The 17,513-nt window shown below is 41.7% G+C and overlaps 1 protein-coding gene across 2 annotated transcripts in view; it reads right to left on the bottom strand.

Annotated features, from left to right (window-relative positions):
* Window positions 1–241: 241 nt before the first annotated feature.
* RIN2 (Ras and Rab interactor 2) overlaps window positions 242–17,513 on the bottom strand; it is a 147,487-nt gene continuing 130,215 nt past the window's right edge. For both annotated transcript variants that reach the window (XM_030196231.1, XM_030196232.1), the window contains exons 10-11: window positions 5,478–5,641; window positions 242–1,585 (exon numbers count right to left, since the gene is read on the bottom strand). In XM_030196231.1, coding sequence (XP_030052091.1) covers window positions 1,247–1,585; window positions 5,478–5,641 — 503 coding nt within the window. In that variant the 3' untranslated portion in view covers window positions 242–1,246. The remainder of the gene's footprint in view (window positions 1,586–5,477; window positions 5,642–17,513) is intronic.

The following is a 17,513-nucleotide window of genomic DNA, read 5'->3' on the forward strand; positions in this document are numbered from 1 at the left end:
ATTCTGCTTAAAATACATTTCCCATTTCCTAACAGCAGTAATGCCCCATTAACAGTGGCTGTTATCAGATGCTTGCCCTTGCTATTTTCTTACCTCTGGCACAGGGCATAACAATCAGTGCAGACAACTATCTCCGTGATAATACCTGCTGCTAGGGAACCTTGCTTATATAAGGCATTTCAGGATGTGTGGGTATGGATTCTGATGCCTCATTCCCCGCCCCCCCCCCCCCCCCCCAACGGTTTTACCGACCCTCCAACATTTTAAAAGCAATTTGTTTTGTCTCATGTTCAAGGCAGTTGGAGTGTGTGGGTTAATTGTTAACGCCCCAATTTGTAATGTATCTCTGCCTATTAACAAATAGTATGAAATGTTGGCTCAAAGGTCCACCTGCTCACTGGTTACTGGACAGCTAATCAGGGGGTGGGGAGAATTTTCTTTTATAAACTCCAGATAGGGGAAAGAAAAATCTCTTAATGTTGCCTGTTTCTAGACTGGAGTTTTTCCTGTTAATCAATAACCATTTTGCTAAAATGTCTCCTATCAATAACTTTGGCTTAGATTGCTGGGAGAACATCCTATAGAATACAGCCATTTTGTATTTAGAAGGTTATGTATTTCGCATGGGTATTCCAGTAGAAAAGCAGGAATCAAAAATGCTAAAGATTTTGTTGTTTTCATTTTTACTATCTATTTAAATTGCATCACCTGCCCTGCTCAGAATCCAAATAACGGGCAAGTTGAAGATAGCATCAAAAGGATCAACATTTTAGAACATTCTACACATGAAGTGAAGTTCAGTACACTATCTTCAGAATAAGGAATATTTTAGGGAAGAGCTCTCTGGGTTGCTCAATATTTAGTATCTGCCACTTAAATAATTCTTAGTGTAAATGGGGAGACACTATTCCATGGACAGTTGGAGAATTTGTTCTCACCCCTCCCCCAATCAACTGTATACTTTAGGTTCAAAAGTGCTACTTTGAAACAGCAACAGAGAACGTGTAGTAGTAAGTGTCTTTGGAATAAAGTGGCATATGCTTTCATCACATGCCTTCTCATTTCTCCTCCCCCTGTCAATTACATTGCTTAATTGCGCTTTTCAAGTAACCCTTACAGTTCATTGGTTCTGGACCATCACCTAATGGTAAACACCCATAAGAATAGGGTGGTCTGGTTCATCTCTCTGAGATAGACTACAAATTCTAATTAAAACAGTTCTGAAATGAGCTGCTGGCTCCCTCTACTAGGGGAGGTAATCACTGGAGCTGTCATTGTCCTCGTCCTCATGGATGAAAACGATACCAGGGTGCTCGCTCCTGATGTGCCTGTAGACAAAATGGAAGACCTGAGGCTGTGGCCGGCTGTGTAGCTCAGCTTTGATTTTCTGAGGGTAAGTGTCTTCCGTGAGTTGCTGCCAGGTTTCATCAATGAACAGAAAAAGCCCATAATTCTCAGGGTCCTGAACTTTGAATTTTTCAGCACAAATCTGGCACACGTCCTCTGTTGTAGTGTAAGGTCTCACTAGTAAGGTCTTGCCTGTACAACCACTTTCAGCTTCCTGGAGAGCAACTCGCAGATAATTCTGCAAAGATACAAAATTTGGAAGAAAAAGGAAAAAAAAAAAAAAGTTTACTATTTTTTCTCTCAAAGAATGGGCAGAACTTTTTCCTGTAAGTAAAGGTGGCTGTCAACCGTTGGATTATGCCACATGTTTTGATAGATTTCAGAGCTCACATTCAATTACCACAGTACTATTTTTTTTTGTCACTACACAGATCTTAAGTATGCAAAATTACCAGGTGCTGTGAATGTAACACCGAACCAAGTCCATACTAAACACATGATTCTCTTGAACCAGGGATGACCAACTACTTTGAATACCCGAGGACAAAACTACATTGCAATACTTAAGGATTATGCCTAACTCCTGGACTGTGAGGTCTAAGGCAGTACCATGAAACAGTACCAAATGTCTACTACATATAACAATCAGAAAGAGCAGGTTCTCCTTGGGGAAGGTATTTACTACCTTTAAGGTCCCTTTAGACCACCACTCAGAAAGATATGGGGTCTCCCACTATCTTTCCTGAAGGTAAATGCAAAACAGTTACTGCTTTGAGGTAGTCTGTCTTGAGGTCAGACAGCACTGAACACACACTAATATTCCACATTCTTCCTTTGTGTGCGATCCTTTTAATAAGTCTTTTTGGGGAAAAGGGTTTCCCTGTGTACCAGGGCAAACCTATTCCCTCCTGAATTAAACACACAATCTTCTTTCTGGGATCCACTTCCACACAGATTCTTCCAAATAAGAATAATCTCAAACACAGCACCTCCTCAGTGGGGCATCTTTCTCCATGGCCCTTTGGCTTAAGGGTCAAACTGCAGCTCCACTCATTCATTAAATAGAAGGCAGAGAGAGGGGTGAGTAAAACTTCTGTCCTTCACATTCTCTTCACACTGGACACAAATGTAAAAGTCGAGGGAGACTTCACACACGATAAAATGTGAGTGGCCCCAAAGGCTTAGCCACTAAGGGGCCCTTTTACAAAGGCACGTTGAAAAATGGCCTGCGGTAGTGCCGACGCATGTTTTGGGCGCACGCAGAATCATTTTTCAGCGTACCTGTAAAAAAATGGCTTTTTAAAATTTTTGCTATAAATGGCCGTGCATCCATTTTGGGTCTCAGACCTAGCGGTAAGGTCTCACGTGGTAACCAGGCGGTAATGGTCTACGCATGTAAAATGCTGATTACTGCCCATGCAGCAGAAAATAAAAATATTTTCTGGCGTGCATAGCGGATGTGTGTCAAAAATGAAATCACTGCAAGGGCCATGTGGTAACTCAAAATTGACACGAGCTGGGCGCGTGTAGGCGCCTACCCGGCTTAGTAAAAGGGCCCCTAAGCAAAAGCACTATTTCTCACACAACCTCCTCTAATCTACCACCTACGCTCTAAGGCAGCCAGTAAAGAAAGGGGGATGCTGTAATCAAATGGTATACACAGCTCCTCTCTGTTCCAGATTGGTATGGTCCTGGATGCAGGTGTATACTGGGCTAATGAAGGTCCTGAAAGGATCCTTAGACATTTAGGCAGTTCCCTCTTGTCAATTTGGTGTCAAAGCCTCTCATATTCATAGTAGAATTTCTTTTTGACCATTTGTTCATAAACTGAAAATGTCAACACCAGATCAAATTGCACCTGGGTAAATTGGTATCAGTCAGCCAGCCTGCTTATTATGAGAGCTCAAGCAGGATATCATAAAAGAAAGAAAAAAAAAGTGTGTGTGGGTGGAATTAAAGCCTCTCTTTGGTTGAGGCTCAAAACAAGTGTATTTCCCTGGTGCTGCTATACAGCGCGCAGTTAACCCTCCTAATATTTTACAGTTCTCTCTCGGTCAAAAGAAGGGATTGTCCTCAGTTCATGTTCACCTTACATTTGAGTTTAGTCAGGCAGCCAATCTATTTTTGTTTTAATGACCACATGCTAATGTTGCTATGAGCACACGGCCATTTTGAAAAAAAAAAAAAAAAAAAAAAAAAGTTACCATGTGTGTACTTAACATGGTAGTAAGGGCTCATATATGCTATCCGTGCACTAACCAGTTAGCGTAGCTATATTACAGTGTACTAACTGATTAGCGCAGGAATGCCCATTCTTCTCTCTCTCGCTCCAAAAAAAAAAATTAGCTAAAGGTTAGTATATGCACATTTTGCAGTTACTGCAGGATGCCTGGGCATGTTCTATGCTATGCCATTTTAAACTGAATTAGAAGTGCTAGTGCCTGATGTAGCTTAGTAAAAGGGCCCTTTATTGGTTTAAATACTCGTTTATCCTTTTACTCATTCACTGTGGGATGCAATGAGCAGTACTTTTAGTAAGAAACCTGCACACCGGGGAATATAAAAATGCTCTAGCATAAGAAAGATTGCATTTTGTGCTATTGGTTATAATGTTTCAGGGTGCATGTTATGATCAATCCTCCACACTCTACAGACAAGCATGGCAGCTGGTATTATCTTATGCAATAACCCCACCCCCTAAGAATCAGTGAGTTGCCTCTTCCACCCATCATCTTAGAACAATAGAGACCCTTTCACAAACTCATCCTAATCTATGCAATTTGACACGGCTTCTCCAAATTCTCTTAGTATCTACCCAACAGAGGAACATTTTTACCCTGTAACCTCACCTCTCCCCCTCAACAGTTAGGACTTGGCAAGGTCTAGAACAGGAGTGGGCAACCTTGGTCCTAGAGGATCACAAAACCTAGTCAGATTTTCAGGATTTCCCCAATGAATATGCATGGGATCCATTTGCGTACAATAAAGGAAGTGCATGTAAATAGATCTCATGCATATTCATTGGGGAAAACCTGACTGGGTTGCTGCCCTCGAGGACTGAGGTTGCCCACCTCTGGCCTAGAACCTCCTCTCACCTTTTTAGAATAGCCTCTACATCAGCAGATTCTAAAACACTACTAAACTGGAGATGTCCTAACCTGGACATCTGAAGTCTGACTTCTACATTCTTTCTAAAATGTGGCTGAAAATGTATTTCCCAAGCATTAACATGATGGTTTGAGCCAGGACTGCCTGGTCCTCCTCTCTCCTTTCTATTTTATTGGCCTGGTCTCTCCTTTCTCCTATTTCTTCTAACCATCAGCCTGTAAAAGGCACAAGCAAAGCTTTGGCTAGTTCATGCTGTTACAAAGGAAAAGAAATTGGCACAAACCCTCACACTAATGCTAATTGCAGAAAGATCAGCTTCTTCAGACCATGAGCTGACGTGTCCCTTTTAGCATTTGTCTTGCTGTCTGTGACAAGTTTTCAATATTCAGAAAAGTGTGCTGAATGCAACAATAAAGGCATAGGATCAGTTAAACAGTTTGTAGTTCTGTACTCTGAAGAACGGCTCAGCATTTGAGTAGCCATACTTTCACACAGTAGTGTTCTGCAAAATGTACTACACTGTAAGACACAGGGGAGGACTGACCATTCGGAAAAACGGGCATTGCCCAAGGGCCCAGAGGCTCTGCCCGGTTGTCCGCTGCTAAAAGCACATCGCAGCCCTTCCTGGTCCTACCTTGAAGAGCTTGGTGGTTTAGTCGCCTCTGTGGAGGCAGGAAAGAATACCACTCTTCCCTGCATGCTAGTGCCGTCATGTGTTTTTAAAAATGGCTGCTGAGACCCGCAAGACTACCGCAGTAAGTCTCGGCACAAATTTTGAAAAACACAGCGGCACCGCCACCGGGCGCAGTAGTGATAGCGGGCAGGAAAGAGTGGGGTTCTTTCCTGCCCCTGAAGAAGCCACAAAACCACCAGGCCCCTCAAAGTAGGACTGGGTGGCAACGGTGCAGGAGGGCCCCCAATGACCTTTACTGCCTGGGGGCCCTGACCAGTGTCAGTCCACCCCTGGTAAGACACAAGGAGAAATTGCAACATTCTGTTTTCTTCTAGGGGCATGGAAATACCTGGAAGTCGTCAACGGATGGGACTGTTCTGTTAGTCGTTCTCCTCTTGTGCCACTGCCTGAGCGTATGTCTGGCTTCTGAACTCAATAACCGGGCTGCTTGCTCTTCCTGGAAATTCTTTATCAGGGAAAGTGCTCCATAGGCGCTTGTCAAGTAATAGCCCCCTGTGGAGTACAAGCAATGATGAATTTTCCTAACATTAAGAAATGGGAAATTACCCAGTCCTCCGTTATTCAAATCAGGACAGAAACCAATATAAATACTAGCATACATGCACATATATGCCTGTCAGAATGCTGCTTAAGAGTATTCTGTAAATATATGATTATCTTACATAATACATATTTACAAAGGGGTGTAACATATGGGCTAAGCATAGGTGGGGCTCCCACTTATGCATGTAATTTACAAAATAAAGTGTCAGGAGTCATGGATTTGATATACCGCATTTCTGTGGCACAACCAAAGCAGTTTATGTTTATTATACAAAGGAACTTTCTGCTAATAATGTGCATCCCTGTCACATTTAAGTGCCTGCAGTTAGGCTAGTCCTATGGCCTGTACAAATCCAGGCGCTTAAATATTAGGCAAGTTGAAGCCAGATTATGCTAGTACTCTATAATGTAACCTAGATGCCTAGGTTCTGTTACAGAATATGCTCCCACTGCCTGCCCTTGGGGTGCTTAAATGGAGACACCCAGTTACAGAACTGGCCCCTCCATGGGGATGCTTGGCCAGATGCTTGATTACAGGGTTCCAGAAGGAGCCCTGGTGCTCTGTTCCCTGACCAAGGACTATTACTGCAATGGCTGGCTTGAATGAGCCTGAAGGAGATATATGTGTGGAAAAGACTGTTGCAAATGGAGGCTCATGGAAACACATAGCAGCCCAGATTCCAATCAAATTGAAAGGAAGTAGACTACATGATCAAATAAAGCTATAGGAAAATTCTAAGAACTTCAGATGAAAAAAAAAGTTGAAAAATTAGATTGTAAGCTCTTTGAGCAAGGACTGTCTTTCTTCTATGTTTGTGCAGCGCTGCGTACGCCTTGTAGCGCTATAGAAATGCCAAAATAGTAGTAGTAGTAGAGTCCTGCCTATCTACCCAATATGATATTTTAAACCCCCACCACCACCTTATGCTGTATCTAGTGATGCATTTACTCAGTTATCAGTTCTCATCAATGTCCCCTACAGAACAGAGGCTTTAGATATTTAAACCTGAAAACCTCAGTGGTGTCCCTTACCAGCTTCAAACATTTTGCTGCAAGAATTACACAACACCTCATCGGTTTACAGAGGAGTCTTTTTACATGTTTGATGACATTTCTGATTGGAATTCTTCTCTTGCTAGAGCTCTTGATGTTGCTCCTGAAACATTCGGTTAGACATTGTCCATGGTATAAAGGCTTATGCCTTCTCAAACAGCGTGCTAGAAAAGCGGAGTGCCTCTGCTGAAGATGGCAATCCTCAATGGCACTCCTATTTTGCATGAAATGCCATCTCTAATACCACCTAGTAGTAAAATCAGTGAAATGTTTTTACTACAGTCTTCTACACTCTGCTTCTAACCATTCTACGCTCCCCCCACCCCTGTATTTACTAGACTGAATGCACATAAACGTTCTGAGAATATAACCCAGACAATCTTGCTTGGTTTTGTTTGATAAGATTTCTTCCTTGCCCCAAGTACAATTCCTTCAAAGTTGTTCTTCAATTTTAACACTGCCTGAAAAATCTTGCTGTTGCCAAGGAGCTCCTGGTGGTTACTGCTGCAAACGCCCCTATCCTAGACTAATTTTAATCATGTTATAGATGCCTCAGTTAGGAACTTTGTAGCCTCTGCAAATTGCATTTTGGATCCTTTCCATTTGGCATGGATTGAAATTCCTGAGCTAGGTCCGTTTCCTTATATTGTACAGATATTCAATGCTAGTCTCTGCTCTGTTTTCACAGAGATTTGGAAGTTAGCTTTTGTACGTCCACTTTTGAAAAACGTAGGCCCAGATACTTCAAGCTGTATCAACTTATCATCCTCTCTCAAATCTGGTTTATCAAAATTACTGGAATTGTTTGTATTCCAGCAGTTTTCTGAATACATTGAGAAATTGATGACACTATATCCATGCTGATTTGTTTTCAGACTGGAATAGTATAGGAATAGTCCTTACTGCTGTTTTGAATAATGTCCACAAAAGCATTTGACTTGACCAGGGAAAAAAAAAAATCAACTTTGGTGGTATCTCTTGACCTACAGCTGCTTCTGATCTGGTTGACGACCAGCTCTTGGTTTTCATTATTCCAACAAAGCGCTCGTTTCAGGTTCAACGTTCACTCTCCAATGTATAATTTTATCATGGAGGGTCTCTCTGGGATCAGTACTCTTTTTAACACATTTCCTTGGGCCTTGAGCTACAATTACTCAAATGACAGGCATCAGTGTCTATTACTACACAGGCGATATTCTTCTCTACTATACCAATCCCCTTGCTCCTGATAGCGCTCCCTTACAAACCTGTTTTGACCATGTTTCTTCTTTGTTAGCTGAAAACCTTTTGGTGTTAAGCCAGACTGCTACAGATTTTGAAAGTTTTGTCAATAGGCCCGAGACCATCACATGCTCCTTCCCTGTTAAGTTCCTGTATTCAGTTGGTTGATTCTTTTAGATACCTAGAAGTAGTAATCGATTACCAGTTGTGATTTGATTCTCATATTTCCTCAATACTGCTTTTTTGTCTTGCGCCAGTTTCGATCAGTGCAATCATTTCTCACTGAACAAGATCAAAGGACAATGACTCATGCCACTGTTACATGTCGGGATTACTACAATACCATGTTAGCTGGACTGCTTCAGTACTCGGTGAAACGATTGTAGTCTGTTCAAAATAAGGATGTCAGAATGTTATGCCAAGCACATTTGCCATATCACGTCTCCCCTCTCCGACAACATTACCATTGGTCTCCGGAAAGCTCTTGTGTTAGGTATAAAGTTCTTCTGCTCACTCATAGTAACTTACTTAAGGGAACGCCATTATATTTGTCATCTCTGTTAAATCCCTATAAGCCATCTCGCCATCTATGTTCATCCCAAGACCTCCTTCTTTCCCTCCCATTGTTATCACAGGCATATCTTGATTCTACACAGCATTCAGATTTTTTTCTTTATTGCCCCCTACCTGTAGAACTCTTTGCCTTGTGAGGTTCGTGCAGAACCATGCTGACTGGAATTTAAAGCCACTTTTAAACTAATTTCTTTAGTATAGCCTATGTAGACTTGAACGGAGATCGTAAGCTCTTTTAAGCAGGGACTGTCCTTTTGTTAAACTGTACAGCGCTGCGTAACCCTAGTAGCACTCTAGGAATGTTAAGTAGTAGTAGTACCATGGATGGAGCCTATGTCTGTCTGATACACCTTTGTTAGATCCTTTTCTGTCTGATTGATTTCCTACATTGTTTCTTTTGTTTGATATTATATATGTTCCTTTTCATTTAGCTTTGTTTAAACATTTGTAAACCACCTTTGTCACTGGCTAAAAGGTGGTATAGCAAGTACAAGTAAACCATAAATCTTAAATTTAAGAAATTTCGAGTCTGCCTTTTCCCTCTCCAGAATGTATAAATTGGAATAGTTAAAAATCACAATACAATTGGAGCAATCATAAAAAATGGGATATATGACAGTTGCAAGGCCACCAACAGCCACTGACAACACCATCATACCACCTTTGACTGGCACTAAAGAGCCAAGAAATTCAAATAACCATATTTTTACCCGATGTCTAAAGCACCACTTCCCTTTATGCAAATATATTGCCTGGATATTCATTAAAAATATTCTGAAAAACTGATTAGTTTGCAACCCTCCAGGGTTGTAGGTTAACACCACAGCCTAAAACCTGTAGTTCCTTCAATAAAATATTCCACCATGTACAAATTACCCTCAAAAAAGCATATATGCTGAAGTTGCATCAAGTGAAAAGTACACATGCTGGAACTGCAAAACGCCTTGCTCAGTTAGAATGCAACATACATACAGGCTCATTCCTGTCCCATAAATACAGCCTATCCTGGTTAAATGCTCAAAAGCCTAGACCAGCTAATTTCAACTTCACCTGTAATGGAAGGGGAAGCCAACGGAGCATGTATAAAAGGTGTGAAACTTTGTCCTGTTTTGCACTCCGAGTCACTGCTTTTACCACCTGCATTTTTTTTTTTTTTTGCAGTTGTGTAGCCTAATGGTTAGCGGTCTGAACCAGGGAAACTAGGCTTGATTCCCATTGTAGCTCCCTGTACTCTGGGCAAGTCACTTAACCCTCCATTGCCCTAGGTACAAAATAAGTACCTGTGTACAAATATGTAAATCGCTTTGATTATAACCACAGAAAGGTGGTATATCAAATCTCATCTCCTTTCCCTTTAAATACAACTGCAAAAGTCCCAAATGACTAAAGACCATCACCTGCATTACTGTTCTAAAATTTGTGAGAACTAAGGGATGCAGCTGCCACACAGTGCAAGCTGCATGTCTCAGTCTCATCCTGTACATTAAAAAAAGCCCCATTTTCCTTTGGTCTTTTCCAATCATTTGACCTACAGCACCGACTAACCCATAAAACTTCTGTTTTTATCAACATTTAATAGCAATCTGTTGTAAGTCACTGTCAAAGATCTCAGTTCAGTTACTCTTACAAGTGAAAGAACCAAGTCTCTGTATGAACCAAGTCTCTGTATAGACACAAGATTGAAAATCATGTGATATCAGCTACAGTTCTAAACATTTAAAAGAACAAGGGAAGTGGGGATCCGTTAGGAATGCCATCCAATAGTGTATGAGATTCACATACTGATTATCCAATACTACATAGGCCCTTTCCCACAGGGAAAGTTTAATCTGTTTAAGCACTGTCTTTTATCCCAACTTCAAGATGCTATAAAACTGTGGCATATAGTACCAAAAGCAGATGAAACAGAAAACTCAACTCCTCAAGCCCAGAACCCACCACATAGCATCTGGCAATCCCACAAGCACTATTTATATACTGTAGCCAGCATGAATACCTGACTGGGTGGTTAGGGTAATGGACTCCATCTCAATGGCAGAGGCTGCAAATTCGGGGTCTTCCCAGTGCATGGGAGAGCTCTTAGCTTCTGCCTCCATCTTGGACACCAATATCATTTGATCCCCTGGTAAACCCTTTTGTAAAACTGGCAATATTGGATACTCTCTAGGCTTCAAGTACAGAGGCTGATTTTAATACATTACAGATTATCAATAGCAGGTCTCTTTCAGAACTCTGGGGTGTGTATATGGCCAGGTCCTGGCTATCTGCTAATATTTAAGTCTGACATTTCATACCAGCAAACCATTCAGCACTGTGAATATTGAGCGATATACAGTATAGTGTGACCTTGCCGGCAGCCGTGCAGGAGTAAAGGGCTCTCAACACATTTCACATTTTCAGATTAAAGTGCTTATGGAGGGAGCATATCAGACCTTGTTTAAAACTGTTGACTTGTCTACTGGTAATACAAAGTATTTAATTTAAAGTGGTGGTTGTTATTTTTAGGCTGTTGCTAGGTGAGGACAAGTTTATCCGAGAGAGATTCTATATTTGTATTCACTCTTGGTTACGTTACCCTTGTGAAGACTGTGAAGTTTCTAGATTCAAATGGACTGCAGGATATGACGCATGGTTTCAATAGATGCAGGTCTTGTCAGAAAATCGGATTCATTTCTTTGACTGAGTGACATGGATATGGGAGGGGCACTAGATGTGGTGTACTTGGGATTTTCGCAAAGCCTTCGACACGGATCTGCATAAGCGACTAACAAATAAACCGAGTACCCTTGGTATGGGCCCTAAACTGACAGGCTGGGTAAAAAAGTGGTTGTGTGGAAGGAGACAGAGGGTAGTGGTAAATGGATGTTATCAGTGGTGTACTGCAGGGATCGGTCTTTGGGCTGGCTCTTTTTTAACATCTTTGTCAGTGATATTGCAGAAGGACTGTTTGGTAAGGTTTATCTCTTTGCAGATGATAGAACAAGAATGGCAACTAAGATTTAATGCTATGAAGTGCAGGGCCATGCACTTGGGTTGCAAAAATATAGGCGGTGGAGGAGTAGCCTAGTGGTTAGTGCAGCGGACTTTGATCCTGGGGAACTGAGTTCAATTCCCACTGCAGCTCCTTGTGACTCTGGGCAAGTCACTTAACCCTCCATTGCCTCTGGTACAAAAATAAGTACCTAAATATATGTAAACCGCTTTGAATGTAGTTGCAAAAACCTCAGAAAGGCAGTATATCAAGTCCCAATTCCCTTCCCTTTCCCTTCCCTTCTGTGTACGAAAGAAGAGCGGGACTTAGAGGTGATCATATCTGATGATTTTAAGGTGGCCAAACAGGTAGAAAAGGCGTTGGCCAAAGCTAGGAGGCGTGGGTACATAAGGAGATAAATGGACAGCAGGGGAAAAAAAAAGATGTGATAGTGCTATTGTATAAGTCTCTGCTGAGGCACCATTTGGAATACTGTGTGGAATTCTAGAGACCACATCTACAAAAAGATATAAACAGGACAGAGTCAGTCCAGAGGGCAACTACAAAATTGGTCAGTGGTCTCTGTCAAAGCAAATGGGAACAGATTTATAAGACTTCAATATGTATACTCTGGAAGAAAGGCGGGAGAGAGGAAGAGGGGATACGATAGAGACATTTAACGGATGAAGTTAAGAGGTTATAGGTTCAGGTGTAATCTAAAAGGAAAACCTTTTTCATGGAAAGGGTAGTGGATGCGTGGAATAGCCTCCTGATGGAAGTGACAGAGACAAGGACTGTCTGAATTTAAGAAAGCATGGGATAGGCATGTGGGATCTCTTAGGGAGAGGAGGAGATAGTGGATGCTGAGAATAGGCAGACTAGATGAGCCATTTTGCCCTTATCTGCTGTTGGTACTAAGTAACTGGAAGTTCCCTCAGGGGTCCTTTTACTAAGGTGCACTGAAAAATGGCCTGCAGTAGTGTAGATGCGTGTTTTGGATGCACAGGATCATTTTTCAGCACACCTGCAAAAAATGCCTTTTTAAAAATTTTTGCCGAAAATGGACTTGCGGCAAAATGAAAATTGCCGAACACCATTTTGGGTCCGAGACCTTACCGCCAGCCATTGACCTAGTGGTAAAGTCTTGGGCGGTAATGACCTACGCGTGCCAAATGCCAGTTGGCGCATGTAGCTGACCTATGCCAGAAAATAAAAAATATTTTACCACAAAGACCTCCATTTTGGCGCACGTAGATGCTTACTCAGCTTAGTAAAAGGGCTCCTCAGTGAACAAGTTGAGATTGAAGAGGGTTAGGGTGGTAAATTTTTGATAGCCGGTCCTTTGTTTTGGAACAAGTTGTCTGTGGCTTTTAAGATGTGAAATCAATTATTTTAAGTTATAGAAATGTTTAAAGGAATTTATATTTGAGGGTGTATTAAGGAGGTGGATGTTGAGTGTGTAAAGATTGGAGTCTGTTGCTCATTTAGGGAAAGGGATTTGATGGTTTTAGTGGGGGGTGTGCTATTTTGTATAATGTTTGTATACTCTCGATTTAACTGTGCGTGCACATTGTAAGCCATTTAGTGCATAAAACATATGATAATGCAGCACTCAAGTTCTAATAAATGGAAAATGAAATATCCTTTGATTATTATATCATTATCATATTGTAATTTCCCCCTCCCCAGCCTTTTATTTATTTTTTTTAATTGTGTCTTGTCAGTAATTTCTTTACCCATCTCTTTCAGCCTGTGAGATGCCCAGCTGGTTTGTCTGCAGGGCGGGATAGTAAGTCTCAAATAAACTTGAAAAGGGCATGGTGCAAGATTATCCTGTAACCCCAATATCACCCCAACCCCAGGAAATTTTTATTTCTAAGGCTCTGTCCTGTCCACCTGAACTGACTTAACTTAGTGGGTTTGTTGCCAGATTGTAAATGGGACCAGATGTCCAACTGGCCATGAAAACAATGTTAAACTGGGATGGTTGTCTACAATCATCAGCCCTGCCTGGACAGGAGGAATGCACGAGTTTTCATACACAGGGAGCCAAGTAAAATAATAATGGCTGAATCTTCCAATACCATCTCTCATGAGAGTAGGGAGAGGAAAGGAGGGAGAACCCCCACACAGCACAGCATTTAATCACAGCAAGGTGCAATGCGTCTGGGTTATCTGATGATGAAGTGAAGCTTGCAGCTATGGAAGTAGTAAAGCTCTCATTTGTCATGATTGAAAACAAATTTCCAAGTGCACTTAGATATGCTGTCTACATACAGCTACAACCTAATGATAAATGGTGGTATGATGGATATGTAAAAATCTAATGTGTACTACACTGCAGGGGAGGGAACTTGGATACAGTGAAGAATACAATAATGCCTCCTTCAATCATTGAGTACCAGTCACTGTTTTTACTGATTATAGCCTAAGAATTCCAGGAGACAGCTCTCTGGCACAATGCAAGTAATTAAGAAGAGTACTAGCAGGACATTTGAGACCGAAACCACATTAAACGTAACTAGCCTTAAGTAGATTGATTCCTGTCCTAGAACATACTCATTTGGAGACACTATCTCAGAAGAAACACCATGGGGCTCATTTTCAAAGCACTTAGACTTACAAAGTTCCACAGGTTACCAGGGCTGCCGAGAAGGGGAAGAGGCAAGGCTTCCAAGAGGCAGGTAGAAGGTTCTGCTCCCTCGGTCTGTCTCTCTCCTGCTCCTGTGTGTCAGGACCCGGGTGATTGTGTTAATGTGATAGATAACCTGGGCCCCGGCAAACAGGAGCAGGAGAGTGACACATCAAGGGAGGAGCAGCAGATGCAGGACGGTAAAAGGGGGGGGGGGGGGGGGCGGCACCTGTGGCGGCCTTGCTCTGCCTCTCGATGGCCCTGTAGGTTTCAAAGTCTAAGTGCTTTGAAAATACGCCTCCACTGCCAATGTCTAGATTATACCAACAGTTTTCATACATCTCCATTAAATGATATTCTTCTATTCTGGATGTCAAGCCAATCCAAGTGATTTTACTGACAAAATACTTACAAGGACTAGAAGGGACACTCCTTACTCAAGTGCTGGGAACTGAGAAGCACAGGAAGGAAGGCAGCCTGCATCATTAATCTCACATATCCACACACCAGGATACAGAAACCGCTTAATTGTGAGAACAGCCACTTTTCTATGCAAGTATATTCTACAAAGTGGATTCCAAACCAAAGAAAATATTTTCCATTTCTTAAATTGTATACCACTTCCTTCAGGAACACTTTCAATCAGCTGATAAGAGTTACATGAACTACAAAAGGCGGTTTCTTGCCTGGTTTTGTCAAGTTCATAGCTATCTCATTTTGCCTCACTCTGAAACAATCCTAACTATGTACGCACTGCCAGACTCAATAGTCCCTCCTGCCAAGAATGTGTCTATTAAGTTTAAAATGAACTTTCCACTGATGACAGCTCATTGGTACCCTTTAGTAATGGGTTCCACAGGCTGATTACTCATGAAAGTAAGAAAATAGCTTCCTAGTCAGAAGATTTAGATATAATGTTTTCCAATGCAAGCTCTTATTCCACAGTTTCATTAATAAAAGGAAGCAGCTTTGAGCTTTTTTTTTTTTTAATTTCAAATCTGCAATAAAAACTTGGCTTTTTCAACAAGCATTTGGCGTTACCTAGCCGGTTAGAAGAGCAGTAGCGTCTTTCTCTCTGTTTTTATATTTTATGCTCCTGACCTTCTCTCCCCTCCCTACTGTTACCTCTCCATCTACTCTTTAGATGTTGTTTTGATTGGATTGGTTGTACTGATATGTGTGGAATGGTTCTTTTCTATTTGATATTGCAGTTCCTTTCCCAGTTTTTTAGCCTGTACACAGCCCAGATCTGCCAGTTAGCTTGGGCGGAAAGTTTTAATAAACTAGAAAGTAGTATGGATATGCAGTCCCTATCCTCCTCCTAAATCAATGCTCCCTCATATAGCAAAGTGGGGGAAAGGATGCTGGAAAGAAAAGAGGGAGAGAAATAATGGACTGTGAAGGGGTGGTGGGAATTGAGAGGGAGAGATGCTGGTCCCAGAGTAGGGGATGCAGGAAAAAGAGTAGAGTCACAGAGACAGAGAAGAGATGCTGGGCATGGAGGGCGCATAGGGACAGGGACACAGAAGAGCAATGCTGGTTAGAGAGGGGATAGGGACACAGGGGAAATGCAAGACAGGTCAAGGCAGGCACACAGAGGGGAAATGCTGAACACAGGAAAGGGACATAGAGGGCAGATCTGAACATGGAGGAAGGAATAGAGACAGGGACGATACATATTGTATCTTGTTTAGGAAGCTTTTGAAAGCCTTTTTATTTGAGAATGTTGGTGAATTCCCCAGTTTTATGGGTCATCTTATAGAAAATCCAGAAGACAGAACTACACTTGTCTCAGCCACTGTGGGGTGACGAGAATCACGGTTTCTTGGTGCCACTCGAGTTTTTGCTGTGAGCAATGTTTAGGGATATGCATGCAGAAAATCCTCCCCCACCCAATCTAGGGGGAAGGTATCCAAGGCTAATTTGCCATGTGTCCCTATCCTGGCACAGGACCATGATGCCTTCTTGTTCTGAGGAGTGGTCAATAGGTCTAGGGCAGTGGTTTTCAGCCCAGTCTTTGGGACATACCAAGACCCAATGAGATAAATTTGAATACAATAGAGGTAGTGCATGTAAACTTCTTATGCATATTCATTGTGGGTATCCTGAGGACTGGACTAAGAAGTGCACCTCTCTCAAACTATCCTTTTAGCTATCTCTTTATCCCAGGACTACTTGTGTGGTTGTAGGGTTTGACTCAGTTTGTCTGCAAGGGAGTTGCTCTTCACTACAAGTTAAGTGGCTCTGTGAGTCATTCTGTGAGAAATGGTCCAGTCCTGACAATTTACCAACACAGGGATTGTGATCCTGTTCCTCTCTACTTGTTACAATACAACTAAATTGTGATGTATCAATATAATTTTGATGGCTAACAAATCTCTGAAAGCCTTTAGAATGTTCCACAATTCTCAATTCCAGGAAATGTATTTGGTGAAGGCTCTCTTTGGGGTGGGGTGGGGGGGGGGGGGGGGGGGGAGGATGCCTTTTGCCAGATCAGATTGTATCATCCACTAGGACAGAGTAGCAGAGGAATTTTGCGACAGAAATCACATCCAACAGTAAGTGGCACGAGTTCAGTATCTAGATTGTAAGCTCTTTGAGCAGGGACTGTCTTTTGTGTATGGTGTACAGCGCTGCGTATGCCTTGTAACGCTATAGAAATGATAAGTAGTAGTAAGTGTGTAAGGCCCATTGAACTTGCCTCATTTTGAGACATGCTAGGAGTGTTGCATTCCATGCTGTCTGCTGACGCCTTTGGATTTCTACCACTATGTACATTAGACTGTAATCCTTTGTTGTAAAAAAGAGACTTTCAGAGTATCAACTAGCAGAGCTCCGATGAATTCCATTGTGCTGATGGGCTTAGATGGGACCTAGGGTAGTTTATGATGAGCGCTTGTAACTCCTGCACCCAGATGACTGTGCACATTGATCTTTTTACTTGTTCTCAAGATGTACTTTTTAGCAGCCAAGTTTTATTACTATTTACTATCCCACCTTAGAGAATACCATTTAGGTGGCTTACAATCTGATTATAATGTGATCAAACAAAAAACACAATCAAAAGAGCAAATAGTTCCACTTAGTTACTCAATGCAAAAACATGAGAACTAAAATCATTAACACAAATAATTTACTCAAAAAAATTATACAATATATAATGTGCTCAGACCCGCCAACTTTCCGTGACAGAGGTTAGAACCCACCATCACTGCACATTATGTTAAAGAATTTTTCAAAAATACAGTAATTATCTGCTCATGCAGAATTTCTCCTTCCAAATGATGCCAACCTTTAATACTCCTAACTGCAGCAGTGTATGGTGAAGGTCCTCAAATTTTCAATGGTGGGTTCTAACCTTACTCAAAAAA

Source organism: Microcaecilia unicolor, chromosome 3 (genome assembly GCF_901765095.1).
Source record: "Microcaecilia unicolor chromosome 3, aMicUni1.1, whole genome shotgun sequence".
Taxonomy (NCBI): Eukaryota; Metazoa; Chordata; class Amphibia; order Gymnophiona; family Siphonopidae; genus Microcaecilia; species Microcaecilia unicolor.